This window comes from Salvia splendens, chromosome 22 (assembly GCF_004379255.2).
Source record: "Salvia splendens isolate huo1 chromosome 22, SspV2, whole genome shotgun sequence".
Taxonomy (NCBI): domain Eukaryota; kingdom Viridiplantae; phylum Streptophyta; class Magnoliopsida; order Lamiales; family Lamiaceae; genus Salvia; species Salvia splendens.
This window is the reverse complement of record NC_056053.1, coordinates 2988734-3016588: the sequence shown is the minus strand read 5'-3', so window position 1 is coordinate 3016588 and position 27855 is coordinate 2988734. Positions and strand designations below refer to the sequence as shown.

Sequence of the window (27855 nt, the reverse complement as noted above, 5' to 3'; positions counted from 1 at the left end):
TCTGGGCTAATAATATTGAAATTTTATCATTTATAAATTTCAATTATATCATCTCCAACTATTTACATAAAACTCAAACCTATTTTTAAGTATATGTCACACAAAAAAGTAGTTTTACTCCAACCATTTATACCAAATTCAAAATTTACACAATTTTTTAGTTTTTGTCTCACAAAATTTACCGTAGCATCATATTTGGTGTTGTTTCACAAAAAAACACCAAAAATGGGGTTGAGTTTGGTGCATGGTTGGAGAAGATTTCTATACCAAAACTCATTTTTGGAGTATGGTTGGAGATGGTCTTATAATTTTAAATATTATGGATTTGGATTAACCTATCGAGTTAATTAAGTTGCTAACGATAAAATTAACATATAATCAATCTAAAACATTTATAGAATATAAAGGAATTAATTTTAAAAAATTACTATAAACTTAAACTCAAACATAAATAATTATTTATAGTATAAAAAATATGGCATTAAGATAACATAATAATAATAATAATTATTATTATTAACAATAATAATATTTGGTAAAATTAATTTAGAATGGATCATGAGCTGAACGTTGGATATAAAATTTAAAAAGTAAAAGTAAAACATAAATACATTCTGAAAATTTAAAAGCATATTTTTTAAAATGAGACAAACTAATACTCCCCCTGTCCCACAATAAGAGTCATAGTTTGTCATTTCGGTGCGTCCCACAATAAGAGTTATATTTTACTTTTATCATAAATGGTAAGTAGGTCTTAGCGTCCACCAACTTATTACACTCACATTTTATTATAAATCTAATATATATGAGTGAGACTCATATTCCATTAACTTATTCAACTCACTTTTATTTACATTTTCTTAAAACTCGTGCCATAACCAAATATGACTCCTACTGCAGGACGGAGGGAGTACATTAAATATAAATTGAAAGATTTTTTAAAAGTTATTTTTATTTAGATATTTACCATTGAAATGTCAAATCAGTTGTTAAACAAGAGGACAAAAATAGACAATAGTACATTAAGTTCAACCCACCGGGCCAACGTATCAAGCTCCACGCATAGACATCCCTTGTGTATTAATTTCAAATTGTACGTCGATTTGGTGCGGACTAATCAAATTGTAATTTTATTTGGTCAAAAATTTCTAACATGAACCGTCTAAATCTATCGGTCTATTCAATTTACCTCACAAGTTTCGAATCGCATAGACATCCCTTGTGTATTAATTTCAAATATTTGATTAAACATAAAATTTTGAATAATAGGAGAAACTCAAATTTTCGTTTCCAATAATAAGATTCGAATGACGCCCTTTGGAAATTTCATGACTTCATTTTAATGTAGCGTTGGAAAGTTTATATTTATATATCCTCAATATCTTTAGCCCATACTATGCAAATACAATTCGTTTAGTATTTCCTAACTATATACATAATTTTTCTCCCAAGAATCAGATTTCTACAAAAGTCAAGACACATTAAAACACACACAAAAAAAATGGATTCCGGAAGCTCACCCCCACGTGAAGAAGACGACGGCTTCTGCTCTATTTCCGCCTCCGACCGCCAATACATCGAAACGCTACTGCAAACCGAGCCCTCCGTTGAATCCGAAGCCGACGCCGATTCCGTCTTGACGGATGCCTGGTGGTTTGAATCCGAGCGCAAAGACATCATCAAATGGATTCTTCGAGTCCGTTTCTCTCATTTCTTGATCACCGATTTCTTCTTTTACGATTGAATTCGAAATTTGAAATCTTACTCTGTTGCAGAAAAGGGTTGAATTTGAATACTCAGAGCACACCGCGTATCTATCAGCTCTCTACTTCGACCGTTTTCTTGCAAGATATGAGATTTCTGTCAGTATGCATGTCTTTTTTTTTTAATGTTTTTTTGGTTTTTTCTTAATAGCTGATTTTTTTTAAGGACAGGATGTGGAGCAGAGGGTGATGCTCCGGATTCTGTCGATAGCGTGCCTGTCGTTGGCTGCGAAAACAGAGGAGATCGAGGCGATGCCGTTGGGAGAGCACGTCGGGGAGAAGAACTACTTGTTTCACTTGAATTCGATCAAGAAAGTGGAACTGAAAGTGTTGGTAGCGTTGGCACATGGTCACCCCTTTCACCTTCTTCAGCTATTTCGCCGCCGTATTTAGTGTGAAACGTAGTGATCGTCAAGATTTGATCGGAAAAGCCAACCATCTCGTTTTATCAATTATGGAAGGTAAGTTGAATTACAAACACTTTTTTTTTATTTTTTTTTGTTGATTGGTGTTTTTTTAAGCAGATATTTGAAAACATACATTGATATTCATGTTGAAGGAAGCAAAAGCAGACATATGCTGGAAATAGAAAATATGGAAAGATGTTGTAGCTGCATTGAATTCAAATACTGAGAATGTTACATATATATAACATAGCTAATAACCATCTAGAACTAGCTCTTAATCTATGTACTACACTGTAATCTCATACTTAACACAAGTTAATCATAACTGAATCTGAATCTGAATCTGAATCTGCTACATTGCTTTCGTCAGTGTTCTTTTGATCAACACGTCTCTCCAAGTACGTTGGTGGTCCCTTGGCATAGCCGTTGGCTCTGTGGCAGTACTTTCCTTTGGCTGGGATTGCATACAATTATCTTTCTTTACTTCATTGTTGAATGCTTGTGTGTAGAAATAGATGAAATTGCAAATTTACATTCATCAATTTTAATTAGTCCAAATTTACTCCAAGACATATTTTCCCTACATCTTTTCTATTAGTAAAACAATAAAAAAAAGTTAGTAAGATAAAATCTTAGTAATGAAAAACCCGATGCAACACTCCTTTGTTGGCTTCTTCGACTATGTTTTAGACTAAATTAAGATTTATACTTACATGGACTAGAATATAAACAGGTCATGACTTATAAACTAGTAATTCGTAATTAAATAATATTTCACGTGAAAAAAAGAAAGATAATAGTAATAGAAACAAACCTTGAAAAGGTAGTGCAAAGGCATCGTAGATTGATTGACCAATAGATCATCCAACTTTACAGCAGAAATGAACTATACAAAGACAAAATATATATTCCTAAGCTGCTAAACAAAATTATTACATGTCAAGAGGCTAAGAAAACCAAAATGCTACTTCTAGTTGCAAAGTCTTGATGATTAATTACTCATGGGAATGAGTGTTTTCAAGATAACAGCAATGGGCATTCCTAAGAAGCCTATGAATATGCTTGCTTTCCATTGCCCCATTGTGAGAGGAGTGGTGTTTGCAAATGTCCCAAGGAACTCCACAATTATGATCTGGAACACGACCGTCGACCCGACAACATAGGCGAATACATGGTTGTTGAGTATCCCTTGAAGCACGTTTATCTTCTCCATCTCCCTCGAGTTCACCTCGTTGAACAGCTGCAACAACCAAGTAAATATACATGATTAGATTAATAATCTATTTTTAATTAGCTAGTTTGTTTGGCATTCTTGAACAGAACTTACTTGGCAGAAGACGAATGTGTTGAAGATGATGGTGTTGAGGATTAGGTCCGAGTTGGGGTAGTTTTCGATTTCGAAATAAGCCTTTCCATACGCTTGAAGGAACCATATGACCACAAATTGGTAGACTGATTGGCCCAAGATGTTCCTCCACATCACATTGCTGATGAAGTTCCCACTCCTTCCCACGGGCGCCTTCTTCATCAGCGCCTCGTTGGGAGGCTCCGTTGCTAGTGCAAGCGCCCCCAGCGTGTCCATGATCATGTTCACCCATAACAGCTGGACAGCAGTCAGTGGTGCACTCCCTAAAATTGTCACAATTTTGCATCAGTATATATGCATATAAATTAAATGAAATTGTACTATATAAGGCATGCTTTGTTACCAGTCAAACAAGCTGAAGTGAAGTTTACAATGAGGGCAACAATGTTGACAGTCAGCTGAAACTGCACAAACTTTTGTATGTTTACATATACTGAACGCCCCCATCTTGCTACTGTGACAATGGTTGAGAAATTATCATCCAAAATTATAACATCAGCACTCTCTTTAGCCACCTAAATCCAATCACAAATTGGAAACTTTCTCAGTTAAAAAAACAAAATGGGAGTTCTTATTCATGTACTAACATTGAAAGGGGAGTTAAATAGTTCACCTCAGTTCCAGCAATGCCCATTGCTAGTCCAATGTCTGCTTCATGAAGTGCGGGAGCATCGTTCGTCCCATCACCGGTCACAGCCACAACCTCGTTGAACGTGGTCCTCAAGTGCCTGACCAACGTATGCTTATCCAGTGGCGAAGAACGAGCCATCACCTGGATCTTGGGGATCAATTGGAGCAATTCCTTCAAACTCTTCTCGCGAAAGTCAGGACCTTCTATGGCAATCCCATCATCTGTAAGAATTCCACACTCTCTGGCAATAGCCTTTGCAGTGTTGATATTGTCACCGGTGACCATCCGGACAGTGACACCGGCTGAGCGACACAGAGCAACGGACTCCCTCACCCCGGGGCGGACAGGGTCCTTGATCCCCACAATGCCTATCAGAGTGAATCCAGAGGCAGGGATAGAATCCTGCTCGTCGAAGTCATCCTCGAGCTCCATGTACGCGAGGCATAGAGTCCGAAGAGCCTCGTTCGCAAACTGCTCGATAGTTTCCTTCAAATGATTGAAAGATGCATTATCCAAATCCACCACTTCCCCCTTCTGATTCAGCACACTGCTGCAGCAAGACAGGATGATCTCTGAGGCCCCCTTCGTGTGAGCTCGTAGGCCCCCGGGAACCGCCACCACCACTCCCATCCTCTTCTTAGTCGAATTAAACGGCTCAACTTGCACTATCTTACACCCCTGCCTCTCCCCTTGAAAATCCCCCCCGAGCGACAGCCCAAACTCGAGTATCGCAGCCTCAGTTGGAGTCCCGAGAATCTCCTGCTTCCCTTCCTTGTTCACCACCACCTCCCCGCCCGTGTTGTTGAATATCGACTGCACCAGCGTCCTCACCACAGACTGCGGGAGCTCAGAGCACAAAGCAGAGGCGTGCTCTGGCTTCGTGATCTCCTTCACATTCATACAAATGCAGGCCTTTACCACAGTCATATGGTTCGTCGTGAGAGTTCCCGTCTTGTCACTACAGATACTAGTCGCGGATCCCATAGTCTCACACGCTGCCAGATGGCGAACGAGCGCCTTATCGTTCATCATCTTTTTCATCGCGAATGCAAGGCTAAGCGTCACAGCGAGCGGGAGCCCTTCAGGGACTGCAACAACGACAATGGTGACAGCTATCGCGAAATACTCGAGAAGCTCGAGAGCGTCATCACCCGACCAAACCAAACTAGTCCCATCTCCCCATTTCCGAGCAACAAGCTTCTGAACAAGCACAGCAAAAGTAACAACCGCAAAAACAAGACCAATCTTCCCAATTATGGTTGCAACTCCATTGAGCTTCACCTGGAGAGGCGTCTCGTCGTCGCCTCCTTCGCTCAGCGTCGCCATCAGCTTCCCCCACTGCGTCCTCATCCCGACGGTGGTCACCATCATCTTACAAGTACCATCCTGCACCTTCGTCCCCGACAACAGAAAAGGATTCTTACTATTAACCACAACCGGCTCGCTCTCCCCGGTCAAGCTCGACTCGTCTATCAAGACCGAGAATCCGGAGAGGAAAACGCCATCAGCAGGGACCTGATCGCCAATTGAGAGATGCACGATGTCTCCAGGGAGAAGCTCGTATATTGATATCATCTGCCTGTAACCGTTTCTGGTGACGTGTACGTTAATCTTCTTCTTCTCCTTATCCAAGTCTCTAAACTGCAGCGACTGGCGGTAGTCGCTGGAGGCGGTGACGAACACGACGAGCAAAATGCTGGCGGCGATGCCGAGGCCGTCGTGGGCGCCGCGGGGCCAGCCTTCGGTGGCGATGCCGACGACGAGGGAGACGATGGCGCAGGCGGCGAGGATCATGAGGGTCATGTCGTGGAGGGCCTCCCAGACGAAGTGGAGGAAGCTGCGGGGGGGGCTTTCCTGGAACTTGTTGAGGCCGTACAGGGCCTGGCGGCGGGGGAGGTCGGCGGTGGAGAGCCCGGCCGAGGGGTCGGCGGCGAGCTTGTCCGCGAGCCCGGCCACGCCGCCGTGGAGGCGGAGCTTCTTGCGGTCGTGGCCTTCCACGATGGAGCCTAGCTCTCCGGCGCCGATCTTGAATCCGGCGGCTTCGACTTCGTCGGGAATGGTGTAGTTGCCTATCTTCGCGCCTTTTATGAATTCGAATGCTGCTTTGGAGACAAGCACTGCGATCCTCAATTTATCCTGAAATTGGTTTGACAGTGTTATTGGTAGTTAATATCACGAACTTTGACTGAATTTCGGATTTTAAACATTAACTTTGGAATCGAATATTAATTGGCTCGTGGGATAATCTAGGTGAACTCATCGAACTTGAAAAGTAACGATGAGTTCCACGCAAACATTTACAATTGAGTGTTCAATGCCTAAGTTTATTAGTCATCTTCGTCGAATTTCTCGCCTCTCCTTTCTATTATATTTGAGTTGGCAAAGGTCATGCATGTTTTGATTTCGCCAAAATTGTAAATTGTGGAAATTCTCTAACACGGTCAATATAACTAAGTTTTGATGTCGTTGGGATATCTGAAATTCGAATATAGTTCGTGATATTAACGAGCAATAGCTCTTTTTAATACTACGGATATATATAAACAGATGAGAAAAGAAAAAAAACACAGAGACATGATTTTAAAAGAAATTATTTGTCAAAATAAAAAAAATGTAGATTTGAAACCTGATTGGTTTTGCGCATTTGAGCAGCCTCGCGGCGTTTGGCGATGTTAGCGGTGAATCGGAATCGTCTTTTGGGATTCTTGACGATGCCGCAGAGATCGCGCCACCGCTGCAGCACCTCCGTCGACGAATGCTTCGGCTGAAGCTCCCATTTCTCACACAGTAAACTCTCCATTTTCAATTTCTTATTTTCTTCAAATTAAATACTTCTTCTTCTTCTTCCTGAACAAGTCATTGCGTTTCTACTTAAATAAAAACTCAAAAGAAAGGAACTTGCTGCTTAATTTTCATAAAAATATAAATCGATGGAAACAACCACCAACAGGCAACGAAGTTTCCTAGCATTTTCTCAAAAAGAGGGAATTTTTTTTTTGTGAGTGGAAAACGATGAACCCATTTCTTTTGTTGGTAAATTAAATTACAGCGGCGCGCGTTTAACGGGGTGTACATATATATTTGTAGTAAATGGTTAATAACCAATTTAGATATTTAAATACGACTATTGCGCTGAGCTGATGCTCCCTTCCACGCTATACATTTTTGCCACGTGGCAATTTGTTTCTCTTTGACATATAATATAAGTCACTCTGATTAATATAGGAATGAAAATGACATGTTATATATTGGATGTAATTGTCTTAACGCGTTTCGTACACGGGCTGAAAATAAAGTCACAATTCGCCACATTTTCCTAAGTTAGGGGCGTTTTTTGGACGTAGGTATACCCTACTTCCGCGCTTTGGAAAGACCCAAGAAATTCAGCAATTCTAGTCGTTCATATCTATATTAAATTTGCAATTTCTTTTAGATATACACACCCTACATTCACGTAAGATAACAATAATTTAGCTCAAAAGGAAAATAAGAATGTATTGCTTCATAGAGCTTGTGTGTATAATTAACTATACATCCACGATCACCTATTGATGTATATCATGCTATGAAGGATCGAGAATTAAATTAATGTCTAAACGAACCGATGACAAAGGATCGCATATGCAAACAGGACCACAAGCTATGTGATATCCAATCATCTTGTTGGTCCCATGCGAATATCATTCATGGTATACCCTACTTCCGCGCTTTGGAAAGACCCAAGAAATTCAGCAATTCTAGTCGTTCATATCTATATTAAATTTGCAATTTCTTTTAGATATATGATGAATCCGCGAATTTCTGATGTTAGTAAATGCTGGTAGAGAATAAAGACTACGACACAAAGAATTTACGTGGTTCGATTTACTGAAGTAAATCTACGTCCACGGGAAGAAGGGAGGGCAAGATTGTATTGCTTGATCTGGGATTACAGCTTACAACACAGACTTGCTATATGATATTTTATCTCTAGAGAGCTTAACCTTTTTCTATCTGATCTAAGTTCTATTTATACATTGAACTAAGATCGTGGCTTGCATCACCACTAATGATGGTTGTGGATGTCGTGGAGGTCATGGCCTAAGATCGTGGATGTAGCGTAGGTCATGGCCTACGATCGTGGCCTGAGTTGACACCACGTGGTAGTGGGTGTGTTGGAAGTTGTGGAAATCCTGTATGGGTCCACTAACTCCTTGTTCGGTCGAATACTGAGACCGAACTGCTTTGGTTGCCGATCTGAGAGTAGAGCTTGATGCCGACCTGAGAGCAGAGCTTGATTAGTTGGCTTTTACCGAGCTGTAGGCTGAGGCCGAACTCTTTGTTCGGTCGAATACTGAGACCGAACTGCTTTGGTAATGCCGAACTCATACTCTTCCTTGGGCTTTGGGCTGATGGGCCGTCATTGCTGTTGGGCTTGTTTAGTACGCACCCCATCACTACCCCCCCGAAGGGCGAAGTGAATCACTTCGGCGAAGTGAGTCACTTCGGCATTCTGGATAAAGGCAAGGGGGAGGCTGATGTCAGGGGACGTGCCTTGCACGTGACTGCATTAAATGCGACAGTAAAATCCGGCCGTTGAATCCTGAAAAGGTGGGATTCGAAACGGTGCGACGATTTTGAAATATTCGCCGAATCTGATAAATACCTCATTTCTTCATCATTGAAGCACTTTTGCGACTGCTTCTTCTGCACTCTCTCTTTTTTGCGAAAATTCTCTCTCCGCTTTCAAGAATTTCTTCAGACTTTCTTCACCTTCAAAAAGTAAGAAAAATGTCTTCTTCTTCTTCTTCTTCGGAGTCGGGTAGCGGTAGGAGAGGCGGTAAGGGGTCTTCTGGCCGGAAAGAGTCCGGGGAGAAGACCGTAGAGTATTTCCATAGTATTTTGAGTAAGGATACTGTGATATCCCTACCCGAAAAATACTTTTTTCCTGGGGGGAAGGCGGTGGTACCTGACGGTGATCATAGGGCTGACTCCCCGCCGGAGGGTTACGCCACCGTGTACGAGGCCTGCTTAGAATGCGGGCTTCGTTTCCCCCTCCCTTCTGCCTTTATAGATTTACTAGATTTTTTTCAGCTTCCTTTAGGCCAGGTGACTCCGAACTCTTGGAGGCACTTGTCGGCCTTTGCTGCCGAACTCCGTAAGTTAGGAAGGGATTTGTCTTTGAAGGCGATCCTTAAATTCTTTCAATTTAAGAGGAAGGGGTCTTGGTTTTACTTGATCCCTGTACAGCCCTTTAGGGCCTTTTGTAAAACGAAGTGGCCGAAGTGGCAAAACCGCTTCTTCTACTATGATAGGACCGCGGCTCCTAGTTTTCCCTGGAGAGGGCCGAAGTCCGTTATCCGTCATCCTCGGCCTGAACCGTTGGACGAGCTCGATGGCGAGCTCAACAAGATTCCCATAGTTAGGAAACAATACACGGAGTCTGAGCTCGTCAAGGGCGACGTCGTGTTCGACATCTCGTCTTCGGACGAAGAGGCCGAGGGTGAGGATTTCTCTTTATCTTTATGCTCTACTGCTTTAACGAAGAAAACTAACCTGGCTTTCTTGCTTTTTGGCAGTGTACATGTTGAATAAGGCTATCCGAAAGTCCTCCGAGCTTGTGGAGCCGGAGAGGCAGAGAGCCCCTCGCTCGGCGTCTGAAGCCGAGAAGAATCCGAAGAGGCAAAGAACCTCTTCTTCGGATCCGAAAGAGCCGGAGCCGTGTTCGGCTAAAGGGAAGGGGAAATTTCATGAGTCCCCAAGAGTGCCGGGGAAAGACCTGGTCATCTCCGAGGTGGTTGCAGACATCCCGGAACACGTCCCCGAGCCTTTTCAATGGCCGACGAATTTTGTGGAGGTAAGCTTTCTGACTTGGCTTCTTTTCCACATTTTTTGATGGCCATTCTGTTGAGTTTTTTCCTTGTTCATCTTCAGAGAGCCAAGCTCGTCTCCGTGGAGCTCTCCAAAGCATCCCACGACTACGAGGAGATGCAGAAGAAGTTGCATCTTGCTCGTAGTCTGGCCGAACAGGCTGAGGCCAAATTTGAGAGGGCCCGAGCTGCTAGGATCTCGGCTCAGGATGAAGCCCGGTCAGCCAAAAACCAGCTCATCATCCTGCAAGAGCAGACGAAGCACCGGGAGGCTCAGAAGGAGGCTGCCGCCGTGGCTGCCCAGGGGGAGGCTCTCCGTGTTTACACGGAGAAACTCTTTTTGAGCAGCCAGTTCTCGGCCTTTGTCGGTAGTCTGGTAAGGCTAATTACCGATAAGGGCGAGCAGGGGGCCGACGTCGTGCTGCCTCTGTACAGCCGAGAGATAGCAGCTCGGCTTCAGAATCTGCCGCTCCTTGAGGAGCTCGCTTCATCTTCGGTCTTGCTTTCTGCAGACCGAGTCCGGAGTTGTCGAGCTGATCGGGACGAGAACCTGGAGGCTATCTTTGCCTCCGTGGGACCCGTTTCACCCGCTTCGACTTACAACGGAGAGGGTGAGGCCGAGCCGCTGGAGCAGGAGGCCGAAGTCGAGCGGGCCGGGCATCCGGAGAAGGAAGCCGATCAGGAGGCGGAGGCGAGGCCGGCAGGATGCGAGGCCGAGGCTGAGGTAGCTCAGGAGAAAGAAGCTGAACCAGACCGAGGAGCCGGAGACGAAGCTGGCGGAGTATGATTTCGTCTCCCTTCTCTTAGTCTAGTTTCTTCCTTGTAAAATGGCCTTGAAGCCCTCCTAGTGTAAAGAATTTTCCTTGTGAATGAAAAATTCTCTACACTTGTCTTCGTATAGCTTTTCGTACTCGCCTTTATTCCTGTTGTATTTTACTATCTGCTCGGTACAGCTGCCGAACTAATATAGCTGCTTTGTACTCAAGGAGATGGAGATACTTCACTGGAAACGGCTGTACTCTTCGGCTTTAGACGAAGCTGAGAAAAGAGCTATAGCCGATCAGACGAAGAATGACGAGCTTCTGGCTCGTTTAGTGAAGCTGGAGGCCGATAATAAGGACTTAGAGTCCGATAAGAAGGATCTGGAGGCCGAGCTGAATACGACCATTGCTGAGAGGACTGCGTACGAGGATTACATCCGTGTGCGCGGGGGAGTGACCATATCAGATGTTCAGAGTCGAGTTGACGAACTGTGGGAGGAATATCATGTACTCCGGAGGAACAATGCGCTGGAGAGCTCGGCTTGCCAACAAGTTGTGAAATCATTACGGCGCTGGGCTTCTCGGTACGACATCATTCTTTCCCGGCGTCCCTCAATCGAGAGATTCCTTAGGCATTTCCCGCCGACAGATGCTCGCACTCCAGATCAAGCCTCTGGTTCCCTTGTTCAAAATCCTACTCCAAGTCAACAACGAACTCCGGAACAGCCGGAAACGTCAAGACGAGAACGGGCTCAGGAGCAACCGGAATCGTCAAGACGGGGACGGACTGAAATTCGCCGAGGAGTTGTGACTATGAGCGAGCAAGATCAGCAGATGCTTATTGCAGAGACTCTTCATCGCCGAGGGGTTAGAGCTTCTGGGGCTCGCGGAAGAGGTGTTGGGTCGAGGATAGCATCTCGTCGACCTGCTTATTCTTCATCTGCTCGGAACAACCGAACTCGGCTTCCAGAGGATTTTGCAGATAGGTGGCTTAACTTTAGCAACCGAGGACAGTAGAATAGTCCTTTGTAATGGCGTAATGCCTTCTCGTAGGGGAGCTGAATTGTCTGCCGAACGAGATTTAATAAATGAAATTTTGTTTTCGCTTCTAACACTGTGTATTTACAGCTTAGCGAAAAAATTTCATCGTACTTGTCCTCGGTCTTATGAAGTAAACTTCTTTGACCGGACTCGTCTTTGGTTTGATGAAATAAACATCTTTGACCGGACTCGTCTTTGGTCTGATGAAATAAACATCTTTGACCGGACTCGTCTTTGGTCTGATGAAATAAACATCTTTGACCGGACTCGTCTTTGGTCTGATGAAATAAACATCTTTGACCGGACTCGTCTTTGGTCTGATGAAATAAACATCTTTGACCGGACTAAGCTTGTGTCCTAATTTGGCGAGTTTTATCGCTCGGATCGGACTTTCCGTTGTCCTAATTTGGGGATCGGACTTTCCCTTGTCCTAATTCGGCGAGTTTTATCGCGTGGATCGGACTTTCCCTTGTCCTAATTCAGGCAAGTTTTATCGCGTGAATCGGACTTTTGTTGCAGTTCGTTTCAGACGAAGTGCTTGATTCTTAAGCTGAATTGTGGTCTTGTATCCTCTTTAGAAGCTTGGACTTCACAATCGTTGGCTTATTGCAGTTCGTTTCAGACGAACTGCTTGTTTAAGCTGAATTGTGGTCTTGTATCCTCTTTAGAAGCTTTGACTCACAATCGTTGGCTTGTATATGTTCTAAGAAGGGGATCAGCCTTCGAAGAACAAGATACCTCAGTAACATTTGTAAGAGACGACACGCACAGAGACAGACAAAACACACAGACAAAACGCACAGAGACAAACAAAGACCAAGCAAACCAAAGAAAGCACATTGACCGAACAGGACTCAAGACTGACTGGACTGTCTCTTACAAATGGAACTTTTTGAGGTTGGAAACGTACCATGTTCGGGGTACTTGTGCTCCTGACACGTGAGTCAATTTGTAAGACCCTTTGCCGAGGACTTCTGACACCCGATATGGACCTTCCCATGTGGGTTCGAGTTCGCCCAGCTTTTCTGCTCGGCTTACTTCGTTGTTTCTCAAGACGAGATCTCCCACTTGAAATTGCAGCTTTTTCACCCTTTGGTTATAATACCGGGCTACTTGCTCCTTGTACTTGGCTGCTTTTATGCAGGCCAATTCTCTTCTTTCTTCGGCAAGATCTAGTTCGGCTCTCAGTCCGTCACCATTCATTTCTGAGGAGAAATTGAGTTCGGGGACGGGGTATGCCGATCTCAACCGGAATCACTGCTTCAGTGCCGTGCACCATGGAGTTCGGCTCCGGTGTGACTTTGGTCATTTCGCCTGCCTCTGACTCCGGCTGCTGTGATTGCTATGCTTGATGGTGCCGAACTGATTGCTCGGCACTTTTAAGCGCAATCTGCGAACACACTTGCTCTTTTTCGATCACCTCGGATGACCGCTATCCCTCCTTTGGTGGGGAAGGTGTTCGGCGAGGAAGCCTCTGATCGCTATGATCGGGCTGCTTTTTGTCTTCTCTAGATGAGCTGTCTAAAGACCGTTTTCGACGGTCTGCCTCATCGGCACGAGAAAACTTGTCCGCAATGTCCCACATCTCTTGAGCTGTTTGCGGACTGCATTCCACGAGCTTTCTGTAGAGAGCTCCGGGCAGGATTCCATTTTGGAATGCCGAAATGACAAGTAGATCATTGAGATTATCTACTTGTAGGCATTCCTTATGGAATCTCGTCAGGAAGTCGCTGATCTTTTCGTCGCGACCTTGACGTATAGAAAGCAGCTGAGCCGAAGTAATTCGGGCTTCCGCTTTCTGAAAGAACCTCCTGTGGAAAGCATCCATTAGATCTCGGTAGGATCTAATGCTGCCTTGAGGAAGGCTGTCGAACCACCTTCTGGCGTTCCCGATGAGCAGCTCGGGGAACAGCTTGCACATATGGACCTCATTGAGACCCTGGTTCGCCATATTATACTGATAGCGTCCCAGGAAGTCATGAGGATCCACCAACCCGTCATAAGTCATCGACGGAGTTCGGTAGTTCTGTGGAAGGGGAGTTCGGGTGATATCGTCCGAGAACGGAGTCTTCAATGCTCCGTACATGGCGAACCCGACATCTCTTCGGTATGGGGGAGATGGAGATCTCCTGTGATTCCGGTACCGAGGAGGAACAGGAACGTGTCGGGGTTGAGGATTCTTCTTCCTGGAAGACACGGCACTACTGCGGTAGTGACTTTCATGTCTGGATGAGGAAGGAGAATCCACCGTTTTCGTCTTCGGCTCTTGGCTCTTTTGCAGGAAGGCTAAGAACTCATCCTGCTTCTCAGCCAAGAACAGCTTGACAGCCTCATTCAAATCAGGCTGCTGGGAAGACTCGGTGTGTGGACCTTTTGAGCGGCTTGTTCCTTCATCGTGAAAACTGGAAGTAGATGTCTCCCGAGGCTGTTTTCCGGACCTGCGGGCTGGACTAGCTTCCTCATGGTTTTCACGAACGGTATTACGGGTAGTATGTGATCTGGTATGCATTTTTTTGGGGTGGAAAAAGGGTCAAAAATTCGCTTTATCACAAATTTTGTTCTCTGGTTCCCACAGACGGCGCCAGTGATGAATCCGCGAATTTCTGATGTTAGTAAATGCTGGTAGAGAATAAAGACTACGACACAAAGAATTTACGTGGTTCGATTTACTGAAGTAAATCTACGTCCACGGGAAGAAGGGAGGGCAAGATTGTATTGCTTGATCTGGGATTACAGCTTACAACACAGACTTGCTATATGATATTTTATCTCTAGAGAGCTTAACCTTTTTCTATCTGATCTAAGTTCTATTTATACATTGAACTAAGATCGTGGCTTGCATCACCACTAATGATGGTTGTGGATGTCGTGGAGGTCATGGCCTAAGATCGTGGATGTAGCGTAGGTCATGGCCTACGATCGTGGCCTGAGTTGACACCACGTGGTAGTGGGTGTGTTGGAAGTTGTGGAAATCCTGTATGGGTCCACTAACTCCTTGTTCGGTCGAATACTGAGACCGAACTGCTTTGGTTGCCGATCTGAGAGTAGAGCTTGATGCCGACCTGAGAGCAGAGCTTGATTAGTTGGCTTTTACCGAGCTGTAGGCTGAGGCCGAACTCTTTGTTCGGTCGAATACTGAGACCGAACTGCTTTGGTAATGCCGAACTCATACTCTTCCTTGGGCTTTGGGCTGATGGGCCGTCATTGCTGTTGGGCTTGTTTAGTACGCACCCCATCAATATACACACCCTACATTCACGTAAGATAACAATAATTTAGCTCAAAAGGAAAATAAGAATGTATTGCTTCGTAGAGCTTGTGTGTATAATTAACTATACATCCACGATCACCTATCCATGTATATCATGCTATGAAGGATCGAGAATTAAATTAATGTCTAAACGAACCGATGACAAAGAATCGCATATGCAAACAGGACCACAAGCTATGTGATATGCACTCATCTTTCTATCTGATTTCATTCATGGTCCCATGAGAATATCTTTCCTACTTGGAGCATCTTGTTGGTGTGTCCATTGGTGCACCTATGTCAATTTCCTTGGTTGATTCCTTATATCTAACTAAGTGTATGTCTAAGTTCAATGTGCTTCGTTCGAGAATGAAGAACTTAACCATAGGCTAAGGCAATAGTGCTAAAATTGTCAACCTATATTATTTGAGGTAATTGCATTGAGATTATCTTCTTCAACATATCGATGCATATGTTCGAATAGATGCATCCATCCACTAGTCCATCTCGTTGCCATCCAAACAAAAATTGGCTGAAAATGGCATACAATCACTGACGAATGAACCTTACCTAGTAATGAAAAGACAATCGACAAGCCATAGTGTCGTACAATGAACAATCGACATACATTAGCGAATAAAATAGAAGGGAATGATTCTTAATGGATCCATTTTTGAAAATAAAGAAGAAGAAACAATGAAAATTAAACCAAAGGAGGAGACTTTTACATGTTTGAAGAAGTGATAAAAGAAAGGCAAACATGAAAATGGTGAAGGCAATGAAACTAGTCCTTTAAATACTCCATGAAACACCATGGCTTCAAGCACCTAGCTTATAAACGTTTCTAGTGTAGAAAACTATCTCCGGTTTAATATTTTGTTTGAAGATATAATTTTGTATAAAAATGCCAAAATGGGGAATATAAATTAAATTTAATCTTAAAATTAATACTATAAGTTAATCCACAAAAATAGTTGTACATGGAGAAAGCAGAGCAACCAAGTAAGCCCCCTAGCCCTGGGAATAGGATCGCCACATTACAGCATCATGATTGAATCATTAGTCACCAAATCAACCATCTCTGCATTTTCTTCTTCCTCTCTCACTCTCTCTCAAGAAATCTGCAATGAGCAAGGGACCGGGGCTCTTCTCCGACATCAGCAAGAAAGCCTGAGGTTCATTTATTCTCTTCGCCATCCCATCATTTCTCTTCTTGTTCATTTATTTAATCGCTTTTTTCCAGATCTTCTAACCAGGGATTAGCTCTCCGATCACAAATTTTCGGTCTCCACCTGCACTGAATCTGGAGTGGTACAGACACCCTTTTCTCATCACCATATTCGGACAACCTTTGTAAACAAATTTATAGAGCAATTTGTCTTCTTCTCGTCATTGTAGAGCTTGACATCATCCACAGTGAAAAAGGGAGGTTACTCGTCTGGTGATATACAACTCCAGTATGCATCCAACAACGCTGCTGCAGATCTCAAAGTTGACACCGAATCTAATGTCCAATGCTCAAACTTATCAAACAAGCAAATTTCATCTCAAGTTTAGTACTTTTTTTCCTGATCCCCTGTTTTGGCATTGGCAGATTGCAGCAACTGTGTCTGTTGCAGATATTATCCCATCATCGAAGACCATTGCATCTTTGAAATACCCAAATTATGATTCCGGCAAGGTGGTTTTTCATTCATCAATTTATAAGTATGATTCCGGCTGCCTCTGATTCCACTCTCTAGTTTTGGTTGTGCAGTTGGAATTTCAATACTTTCAACCTCATGCATCCTTAACTGCATCAGTTACCTCGGTACGCCCACCTTCGCCTTGGGCGCAGAGGCAGCATACGAGACTTCCTCCCGTAAGCTCACAAAATACACTGCAGGCATCACCGTCACCAAGCCCGACTCAGGTGCCTCAATAACATTGTAAGTGCTAAGCAAGTGATTTTATCATATATAGTTGGTTTTGGGATGATTCGAGTGTTGTGCCTCTTCTTGTAGGGGCGACAAAGGGGACACGCTAACGGAATCATTCATACACTATGTGGATCAGTCGAAGAGGAGCGCTGCTGGAGGAGAGATTGCCAGAAAGTTCTCGACCAACCACAACACGTTCACGGTGGGAGGGTCTTACGCACTTGATGACCTCATGCTGGTCAAGTTCAAGCTCAATAATCATGGCGCCTTAGGACTGTTTTGCAGCCCCAAATCATAAGGAAATCTGTCATAACTATGTCGAGTGAGCTTGATAACAAGGCATTAGACAAGAGACCAAAATTTGGGGTAAGTTTTGCTCTGAGACCTTAAAAGAGGCGGGGCAAATTTTTTGGTTATTTTTAAGGATTAAGCAAATCTGTGGGGTAGTTGTTTTTCGCATTTTCACAACACCATTTATGAGGCAAGCCTTTTTGTAGTAGTATATTGTTTTAGGCTATTGGCGATCAAGCTCTCGAATGCCTAAATATATACAACAGATGTTATGAGAAATCGTTGTTCCAAATTTTGATTTTTACAATCTGGCACTGTTACTATAAAAGTGTCTAATTTCTTACTACATAAATTGGATTTACCAATTATATTTCGATTGTAAAATAATTTCATACTCTCGTCCCATTCAAGAAAATGACTTTCATATTTAGAATTCGTGATGTAGTGCTAGAATATAAAAACAATTGAAAATATCAATACAAAAAAACACTCCTACTACCCATTTTGCCAAGGAGATTAAAAAAAGAATGTTAAGAGAAAAAAGAAAGATTAAAATTTTTGCCACAAAAAGTAATATGACTAAACGAAGGAATACGATGAGGGTGTTCATTTTATGATACCCCATTTGGTATAGAAACATTAAAACAATGGTAAACATTCATACTACTAGTACTAGAGTAGATATTTTCTCAAAAAATATGAAGATTTCGAAAAAAGATTTACAGTACAATTTTATATTTCAAGCAAAAAGACACATTTCAACTGAACATTAATAAAATTTGTGATATTTCTATTATTTAAATTTAAACTACTAATAACAAAATCAACATAGACATTTCAGCCAATTCCGAATTAAACAAATAATTAGGTATAAACGAAATCACAATGCTAAATATCCAGAAAACAAATTCAGCAGCAGCAATTGAATAGAATACCACACAGATCCATGACCAAAAACAAAAATGATCCATATAGCTAATGCAGTCATCTATGAAGCGAAACAAAATCCATCAAAATCAATAGAACATAGGGCGGTTTCTCTCATCGACATAGATCCAAAAATTAACAACCGTTTTAAAAAAGACGACGAACCTCCTAATCGATAGTCTGCATGATATCCTCGGCGGTGAACTTTGTGCCCTTGTCCTTGTCCGCGACGGCGCGCCCCTTCGCCTTGCGGTCGAGCAGCGATTTCCGGTCCTTGTCGAGGCGGAGCTTGGTAATCACGACCTTGGAGGGGTGGATCCCGACGTTCACCGTGGATCCGTTAACCTTCTCCCTTGTGATGCGCTCGATGTGGATCACCCACTTCTTACGGTAAACCTGGACGACCTTCCCTTCGCGGCCCTTGTAGGTCCCGCGCACCACCTGGACCTCGTCATCCTTGCGCACCGGCATCGAGCGGACGCTGTACTTGGTGCGGAGGTCGCCGGAGAGCGGGGCGCTCATGATGACGCGGCGGACGCTGGACGGCGCCGTGAAATGAGCCTTGCGGCTCTTGCGCCGGGAGGACGACACTCTGGAGTTGTACTTCATCTTACCTTACCTTCTCTGTCTCCGCCGCTGGTGATCGGTGAATTTGGGGGTGGGGAGTGGAGGCTGCGTTAAATAGGGTTTGGGGGTATATATTTAGGATTTGCTAACGGCGTCGTTTCGATGCCTGGGTTTGTTTTGGGCTTTAGGGCTTTGCGTTTTGTTGTTGTGGGCTTATGGCGTGAGGTAATGTTGTTTTTATTTATTTTGAATGTTGAGTTTTTAAAATATATTATTCCGAAATATTCATGACTAATAAATTAGAGAAATTGGCATACTTCTATGTAGAAGTTTTTTTCTAGGCAACTTGTTTTGTGCAAAATGAATACACACTGCAAATATTCGGTTATAATTGTTTTTCTCTTTGTTGTTTTAGCAAAGATACGTTTTGATTTAGCACGGATTTTAAGAAAGTATTTGATATTATAAATGACACGAGTGAAAAAGTTAGTACATCATGGTTCCAATTATATATTTTAACTAGTTTTATAGAAGTTTTAGAAGTTTTATAAATTGTGCTTCATCATCTAACACACAAATTTATTTAAATATAGAATTTTATAATGAATGATTTTTGTTACATATTGAGTGGTATGGTCTGTCATAAGCTACTTGTTCCACAAGATAGTCTAAACGTCATTTTTCTACACGATTTTCTTTAATTTATTTATGTATTTTCCATTTATTTGGAAATTTACCGGAAATTTAGCAGATGCTATAACTTTTTCACTCGTCTCATTTTCTATTGTTTTAAACAAATAAAGAGATTAATATTTTAAAAGCTACTAACTCAAAGCTAACAAATTAAATATTTTTGACGATAATTAAAATAATTCACAAAAGAAATTGAGAAATGAAAAAAATTAATAGTATTAGAAGAAGAATAAAAAATGGTTTACAAGAATGAAATATATTAGATGTTGAAAATAGATGTACTCAAAAAATGAAAAAAGCAGTTAAATTAAACAAAAATTGCACTAGGTGAGATTTGAACCCGCACCACTGCCATCAATAGAGAGCTTCCTATCACTGCGCCACTTGTGGAGATATGTTTTGGGGTACACTCGTACCAATTTGTTCTTACGTGGATCCACCACTGCTCGCAATATACTCTCTTATTAAAGTGGAATCCTTTGATGACTACATAATATTTTACTCTTGCGCCACAATTTAGTATGCATTTTATAGGACGAAAGAAGTACTAGTTTCCAAAAAAATAATTTAAGTGAAATGTTAATATTCGCATATGCCATTTACTTTTCAAATTAAGTATGCATTTTATAGGACGAAAGAAGTACTAGTTTCCAAAAAAATAATTTAAGTGAAATGTTAATATTCGCATATGCCATTTACTTTTCAAATTAAGGTACTAGGTCATCTAGTATGCATTTTATAGGACGAAAGAAGTACTAGCTTCCAAAAAAATAATTTAAGTGAAATGTTAATATTCGCATATGCCATTTACTTTTCAAATTAAGGTACTAGGTCATCTAGGCACACTTGCGTACAACACATAGTGCATATTAACCAGATTGGACCAAATTAAAGTAATGTAATGTACTATTAATTATATTTTTTACTTCGTTCGTCCTAGCCTAAATAAGGTGTATTCTAATTGGATGTTCTAGTCTAAGCGAGTCGTTTTGTCCAAGTATTATCAATCTTTGTTGTTGTTAATGAGTAGAGATATAGCCGGTAGAAATATTTATTAATATTTTCTTAAAACACTTACTAATATTAAAACAATATAGTTTTAGTTGTAGTTGTTGGTGAGTCGATATATACCCAATAGAAATTTTTTTTGATAGTACTTTAAAAAAACACTTAGTAATATACAACCTAGTTTAGTTGTAGTTGTTGGTGAGTAGAGTTATAGCCAATTGAAATATTTTTTGATATTTTTTAAAAACACCTAACCTGTTGAAGTTTTGAACATGTCCTTAGTAATATCAATACAATATAGTTTTAGTTTAGTACACGCTAGTTTTAATTTGACACTATCATTTCCAATTTTCTCCATAATTTCTTTTAGGGGAAGATTGAGATAAATTGAAAGTTTATGTATTTATTAAAAAAATAAAGTTTAGGAGTGTTATGAGAAAATTTTGAAAGTTTATATCTTTACAGATAAAAAATTTATTTATAATACCAATTTTCATATAATCTTATTAATTTATGCACTAAATAGTAAACATATTTAAACATACATTTGAGGATCGATTCATATAGACTTTCATTGTTGGACAACCCTTATTATGTTAATAAGTTGACAAATTTTGAAGAATAGTGGCGTTTATAATTTAATTTGTAATGTTAATTTTTCAATGATCTTACGAACTTATGCACCAGACATATATTTCAGGACCAAATATTAACGTATTACTTAATTATAATTATGAGATTTATTATAGAGTAATTTCAAAATATATTACTGAACTGCATATTTTTTAAATTAATTTCCATTGAGTAACTTTTAGTTAATCGTGATTATTTTTCTTTGTAATTTCTATTAGGTTATTTTTCATTGGTTTTTTTCTATATACGTAAACTAAGAATGAATAATGGTAATAAAATATATGAAAGACCGTGTTTTCTTTTATAAAATTGGAATTCGACCCACCGTACATAGAAAAAATGTGTCTTATGAAAAAGATTAAATTGCTCCTATCGTATTATGTAAATTTATCTTACTTATTTGAAAAATGTGATGGAGGGGTGTATTAGGGTCCTCACAGCTCTTTAGTGTTAAGGTTTATTAGAAATGGGCCACTCACCCCTTAAAAGGCCTCATAAGGGGGAGGGTTATCCACACTTATATAGATTAGATGGGATCTTCACCAAGTCGATGTGGGACAGAATTTAGAGGATTTAACACGCCCCCTCACGTGTGGGCCGGAAAGGACATCGGTCTTCCATCACGTGGGTAGGCAATGCAAGAGAAACCATCATCGATGTGGGCCGGAAAGGACATCGGTCTTCCACTCGTGAGGTAGATAAGAGATAAAGAGAAAACCATCATCGACTTGGGCCCGCTCTGATACCATATTAGAAATGGGCCACTCACCCCTTAAGAGGCCTTTTAAGGGGTGAGTGGCCCATTTCTAATATACCATATTAGAAATGGGCCACTCACCCCTTAAAATGCCTCATAAGGGGGAGGGTTATCCACACTTATATAGATTAGATGGGATCTTCACCAAGTCGATGTGGGACAGAATTTAGAGGATTTAACACGCCCCCTCACGTGTGGGCCGGAAAGGACATCGGTCTTCCATCACGTGGGTAGGCAATGCAAGAGAAACCATCATCGATGTGGGCCGGAAAGGACATCGGTCTTCCACTCGTGAGGTAGATAAGAGATAAAGAGAAAACCATCATCGACTTGGGCCCGCTCTGATACCATATTAGAAATGGGCCTCACCCCTTAAAAGGTCTCATAAGGGGGAGAGTTATCCACACTTATATAGATTAGATGAGATCTTCACCAAGTCGATGTGGGACAGAATTTAGAGGATTTAACACGCCCCCTCACGTGTGGGCCGGAAAGGACATCGGTCTTCCATCACGTGGGTAGGCAATGCAAGAGAAACCATCATCGATGTGGGCCGGAAAGGACATTGGTCTTCCACCATATTAGAAATGGGTCACTCACCCCTTAAAAGGCCTCATAGGGGGAGGGTTATCCACACTTATATAGATTAGATGGGATCTTCACCAAGTCGATGTGGGACAGAATTTAGAGGATTTAACAAGGTTCAAACATATCACAGTCATTGGATTCCTATATTGGATGATTGTGATCAAAATAGCTGAGTTACATTCATTGACGAAAAATCTACATTATTAGTCGGTGTAAATTATTAGTCGGTGTACATTATTAGAATGAAAATATACATTATTAAATGACACGTGATATTAATCTAACCGTTAGATGACAAAATCGTGGGGCTGAGATTCAGTTAAATGTTTCGACAGTATTTACATGTTGAACTTGAATATATCGCATCGGATAGAAATGACAAATTTTGAAATCCGAAAATTTTAGATATTAAAATCAGTATAGAATTAAAATGTCCAATAAATTTCATCATTAAATCCATGTAACAAATCAAATGGCATCGTCCCGCTTCCGCGTGTATGCCATAAAGCAATTGATTTTGGTTATTTGCATCCAAAAATTGATAAATTGGAATCCATAAATTCCCACTCATTCTTTGGTACTTGAACACTTTCGCAGTTTAATTTCTCAAATTAAGTAATTTTTCTTGTCGGCCACCACCACCGCAATTTAAACTTCTGTTTCTAAATAAGTCTCTTTTCCTGATCGCCAAAAATCTCCATTGTTAACATCAGAGAAAATTGTGGTAGAATTTCGCAGTTTTAGCCGTTGCAGAACAATAATGCTTTGGGTACGGAAGCAAATCTCGGTTGCGCTATTGCGCATTTATGCCTGCGTATTGTATGTATATGCGATTCCTATTTGTAATGCACTCACATTTGGTTTGGCATCGCTGTCAACAACATTTCTTCCTTTTTCTTGTCCTCTTAAATGAAAATTCAGTTGTTCCTGCATTCCACGTGTTATTGTTTACGAAATATAATCAATTCATGTTAAATGGGGTGGAAATCCCTATCGATCTCGTCCTCGTTTTGCAGATTAATAGCTCCAGGCATTGTCTGCATATTAGGTGTCTGTTTTTTCAATTTTACGTTTCTGTGGTAAATGTGTATTTATGGTTTTGTGTTTTTGGCCTAGGCACGAAATTGACTAGGTGAATTTTATACTGTTTGGCAAATTGAGGGCAAAAAAGAGAATAAATGGCGGCGGCGGGGGCTAATCAAACCTTCAGTTTCTCTAAGCTGTCGAGGTCAAGGCGCGTCAATCCGTTGACACCTACGGCGGCGGCGTTTCAGAGCTGCGCAGGTAGGAAGCTCGAGATTTGCGGTGGCGCTGCCGCGAGATCGAGATTCGTGTCGCCAATCAAGGCAATGGAAAATTCGCGCCGCGAGTTCGAGAATCGGGCGGCGAAGCGCGCCAACGGCGCGGCAAATCAATCTCTGGTCGATTCCGCCGCCGGAGACTGCGGAGGTTTTTTCCGTTATTTCGTTTTACTCATCGGTTCATTCCTTCTGCCGTGGATTCTTCATTTCCTATGAGAATATGGATTGATTTTGTTTTGTAGGTAAAAAAACTGTTGAGGTGGGTACAGTAGGGAGTTCGACGAATATTGCGTGGCACAAGTGTTCTGTGGAAAAGTGCGATAGAGAGGAGATGCTTAATCAAAAGGGCTGCGTTATTTGGATCACTGGTTTAAGTGGATCAGGTTTCTGAATCTTTGGAATCTTTTCTTGTCAATATGTCTTTCTGTGAATAAGAAATCTTTCTTGTTACTGGTTGGAATTTGGTAGTTTGGCAGTAAAAAAAAATCCATGAATAACAAAGTCAAGCATAGAATATTGTGGACATAAGAACTACCAAAATATTGAGGAATGTTTGTCATTTTCGTGGACATTCCCTTTTTTGCCCACTAGAATATGAAGTGTGACATTCCCTTTTTCCTTGGTCAGTCTTTGGTTGTGTTTCTCTGAGTTCTTGACTTTTCTGAGAAATTCAAGTCCCTGAGTTAGGTGGTGTAGTTATTGATGAGAAATATGGGGTAATGTTGACTTTGCTGCAATAAGTGAGATGCTGCATTTATTTGCTGTAGTCTCACTTCTCATACAGTGATTGCAAATCTCTGAATCTTGTAAATTTGAAAATAGAATAAGTAAGAATAATGCTTTTGTTTGGGGTGTAGAATTGCTTCCCTGTCTTTCTTAACCATTTCATTTATAGCATCTTTCCCTATTTTCTTACAATAACTTGCCTTTGCTCGTGCTGGATCCTATTGATTTCTGATCTTTTAACTCCAGGAAAGAGCACTGTGGCATGTGCTTTAAGTCGTGCTTTACATGCCAGAGGAAAGCTCAGTTATGTCCTTGATGGGGATAACTGTAGGCATGGTCTAAACCGCGATTTAAGTTTTAAAGCTGAAGATAGATCCGAGAATATAAGAAGGATAGGTTTGTTTCTACCTCATTTTCAGTTAATTGGTCCAATCGGAAGTTCAATAAACTTTCCTTCTTATATGCAGGAGAGGTGGCAAAGCTTTTCGCAGATGCTGGAGTAATTTGTATTGCAAGTTTAATATCACCATTCAGGAAGGAGAGAGATGCCTGCCGAGATTTACTTCCTGAAGGGGATTTTATTGAGGTATGACCTTTTCATGCTACAGAGTGTTCTGTATTGCGCAGATGTTTGATTAGCAAAGTCATTTCATGAGATAAAATTTGTTGCAGAAATTAAAAAATGTAAAATATATGCAGGTATATATGGATGTGCCGTTACAAGTTTGTGAGACAAGGGATCCCAAGGGATTGTACAAGCTTGCACGAGCTGGAAAAATCAAAGGTGCGTTGCATGGTTGATAGGCGATTGTGATTCTAAAATTGTTTATCCTTCTTTTTCTGTATTTGTGTTAGTACTTGCTATCACTATCTTCAATTGCATTTTACTGGTATAATAAAAGCTACATTACTTAAAAAGGCTGGGAAAGCAATCTCTCTAAACCATTCTCTACAGTGTGTGTGTTTCTTATGAACAATGATTTTGGAGATCAAAGTTTCCTAGTATCACATATCCAAATTGATTGAAAGCACTGGAAACTCTTCATATATAACAGCTTGCATTTGCCTTTTCTACAAAGTGGTTGCATAGAATCATTTGTAATGGTATGATGATGTAAGAACACAGTTATCTGGTTTAGAATATTTTTTCTAAATTATAACCAATAATATAGTTTCGTACTGTGAAATGGAGAAGTGCTTCATTTGTTAGGAGAGAACAGGTGCTGGCTGATCGATTGTCCACTCAGCTCCTATAGTTACACACCAAAGATCCATAATTTATTTGAATACTAAACTCTCAAATGAATGAACTGAAATAACCATAGAATCTTACTGGTAACTAATACCGGAAAATGCTGTCTTGCAGATATTCTGTGTTTTCATTCCTGGAGGCATATAAACATTTGTTATTTCCCATTTGTTAAGATGAAAAACGTAGTAAATTAAACCGATCTAATGGTATATAACCTTACAGGTTTTACAGGTGTGGATGATCCATACGAACCACCACTAAACTCTGAGGTATCCTTTTCTAACATGCAATGTAAACTCAATTCTTGTTTTAACTCATTCTTGCATGCCCATTACATTAATAAGAGTCGCCGGCTACTCTTGAAGAAAAATCAGGTCCATTTAGGGATAGCTTCCTTGGTTTCTTCTCGAGTCTTGGGCTCGTGAGTCAAGTGGAAGCTTGTGAAGTTTCCTTGGTTAAATTTTCTTGAATCTCTCATCTAGAAGATGCTATGTCTCTACTTACAGCCTTCCTTATTGGTGCATGCTGTATCTGCTTATCGAACCAACCATACCATCCAGTCATTTTTCTGCCATTGATTATCTCTTCTGTTCCGTTACCTGACTAATATAATGTTTAATTTCACTCTCTCAGATAGTGTTGCAGCAAAGTGAAGGAATATGTCATTCTCCAGCAGTTCTGGCTGAGCAAGTTATTTCATATTTGGAAATAAAAGGATATCTGGAGTCATAATGTGCAAATATACTGCTTCTTTGCATCGGTGACTCAAGCTGGCTGTAAGCAAAGGTTGTTTGTTAGAAAAAACGGTGGTATTTGTTGTGCATAGTTTTAGGTGTTGAATGATTTATGATTAATCATGAATATATGATCAATAAAATCTGTTCTTGGACAGGTTGTAGTTGATTGATCAATCAACTACAATTGATGTGTTATGTGCCCAGTTTTAGGATAAATGAGTGACTAACCTCATCTCGGTTTGTTGAATTGCTATTGGTCAGTTTCTTCTAGTTGATTTATCGATCAACTACTGCGACCAACAAACCCTAAGGTGCATTTGTGAAATAAATGTAGTACTATATCTTTTTATCAACTTTTCATCTTGTACTGAATAATGTGATGTTTTTGTTGTACCCCTTATTTAACAGAAATAGAAAAACCTGGTGTTTGTATGATTTTTCCGATGGTACAGAATTGTCTTCCTATTTAATTATTTCTAAGGATCAACATGCTGTTGTAAGAAGGGGAGTGGTTCTGTAAAACTAGGGATGGTTTGGTATGGTATATCGTATAAAAAAGGATCATGCATTATATACGTGTGACAAGTCTCATACCGATCTCATATTGAACCTTTGGGATTGTTTGAAACATGGTTTAAGTGGGAAATGAGTCTAACTTCAAATCATCCTAGGTAGTGCCACCCTAGGCTTGGATACCATTGGATTGGGTTTCGAACTAGCGGTTCCGATTCCATGGACAGTGGATCCGGAACCAGCATTGCAAAAGTATGGACAGTGGATCCAGAATTTTGATTTTCCTTTTTTTAATTTATGTTTTATTATATGTTAATTTTCAACTAAAAACTTTATTCACAATCAAGATTTCCGAAATGTATCCGGATCCGGTTTTACCATACATTATTACTACTAAAAAGGGTACGAAACCATGTTGGTCAACTGAATTAGCAAAAATAATGTAGTACTCCCTCCGTCCCACGTTACTTGAGGTGTTTCTTTTCGGCACGAGATTTAAAAAAGTGGTGTTTAGTGAGTTAAATAAAGATAAAATAAAGTAACTTAGGACAACTCAAAATGGAATATGACTCAAGTAACTTGAGATAAATGGAGTGTACTAGTTTTTATTGAAGTGGTGTTAAATTCAATTTTATTAGTACTCAAACTATGGAAAAAGTACAACAATTTTGTTGTTTGTCTATAAGTTAATACAAAATCAAGATGCATCTAAAGTTCGAGTTTAGAAGCCATCAATGTTCTAGATTTCTAGTTACAGTTTTTCCAATTTTAACACATTCACAATCTTTTTAACTAATATCATTATCAATAGTACTCCCCTACTTGCAAAACATTCTAGTTTTGACTTAATATTAGTTCGCTTATTCAATTTCTGG

The 27855-nt window shown here is 40.8% G+C and overlaps 5 protein-coding genes across 9 annotated transcripts; 3 read left to right on the top strand and 2 right to left on the bottom strand.

Annotated features, from left to right (window-relative positions):
• The first annotated feature begins 1424 nt into the window (after window positions 1-1424).
• On the top strand, window positions 1425-2878 carry LOC121787308 (cyclin-D5-2-like). 4 transcript variants are annotated; one of them, XR_006047334.1, is made up of 4 exons: window positions 1425-1696; window positions 1776-1862; window positions 1935-2224; window positions 2541-2878. XR_006047334.1 is itself a non-coding variant. In XM_042185996.1 (3 exons), the coding sequence occupies exons 1-3, from the start codon at window positions 1502-1504 to the stop codon at window positions 2154-2156; spliced, it is 504 nt and encodes a 167-aa protein (XP_042041930.1). In that variant the 5' UTR covers window positions 1425-1501; the 3' UTR covers window positions 2157-2878. The 4 variants fall into 4 exon arrangements, 2 of the variants coding, with proteins under 2 accessions (XP_042041930.1, XP_042041931.1); XR_006047335.1 differs by having other exon boundaries at window positions 2288-2878; XM_042185996.1 differs by having other exon boundaries at window positions 1935-2878.
• Window positions 2879-2994: 116 nt separating this feature from the next.
• On the bottom strand, window positions 2995-7214 carry LOC121787307 (calcium-transporting ATPase 2, plasma membrane-type-like). The gene is made up of 5 exons (XM_042185995.1): window positions 6794-7214; window positions 4150-6303; window positions 3880-4051; window positions 3498-3799; window positions 2995-3410 (listed from the first exon to the last, which is right to left on the bottom strand). Exons 1-5 carry the CDS (start codon window positions 6965-6967, stop codon window positions 3162-3164), a joined length of 3051 nt encoding a protein of 1016 aa, XP_042041929.1. The 5' UTR covers window positions 6968-7214; the 3' UTR covers window positions 2995-3161.
• Window positions 7215-16048: 8834 nt separating this feature from the next.
• LOC121787877 (mitochondrial outer membrane protein porin 2-like) lies at window positions 16049-17285 on the top strand. The gene is made up of 5 exons (XM_042186726.1): window positions 16049-16070; window positions 16486-16577; window positions 16663-16775; window positions 16871-16996; window positions 17072-17285. Exons 1-5 carry the CDS (start codon window positions 16049-16051, stop codon window positions 17283-17285), a joined length of 567 nt encoding a protein of 188 aa, XP_042042660.1.
• A 940-nt stretch (window positions 17286-18225) lies between these two features.
• Window positions 18226-18880, bottom strand: LOC121786319 (60S ribosomal protein L26-1-like). The gene has a single exon (XM_042184934.1). The coding sequence runs from the start codon at window positions 18812-18814 to the stop codon at window positions 18374-18376; it is 441 nt and encodes a 146-aa protein (XP_042040868.1). The 5' UTR covers window positions 18815-18880; the 3' UTR covers window positions 18226-18373.
• A 4220-nt stretch (window positions 18881-23100) lies between these two features.
• Window positions 23101-26902, top strand: LOC121786294 (adenylyl-sulfate kinase 3-like). 2 transcript variants are annotated; one of them, XM_042184901.1, is made up of 8 exons: window positions 23101-23220; window positions 23568-23900; window positions 23995-24135; window positions 24725-24874; window positions 24946-25064; window positions 25178-25262; window positions 25953-25999; window positions 26364-26902. In XM_042184901.1, exons 2-8 carry the CDS (start codon window positions 23630-23632, stop codon window positions 26460-26462), a joined length of 912 nt encoding a protein of 303 aa, XP_042040835.1. In that variant the 5' UTR covers window positions 23101-23220; window positions 23568-23629; the 3' UTR covers window positions 26463-26902. The 2 variants fall into 2 exon arrangements, with proteins under 2 accessions (XP_042040835.1, XP_042040834.1); XM_042184900.1 differs by lacking the exon at window positions 23101-23220 and adding an exon at window positions 23341-23499.
• Window positions 26903-27855: the final 953 nt, after the last annotated feature.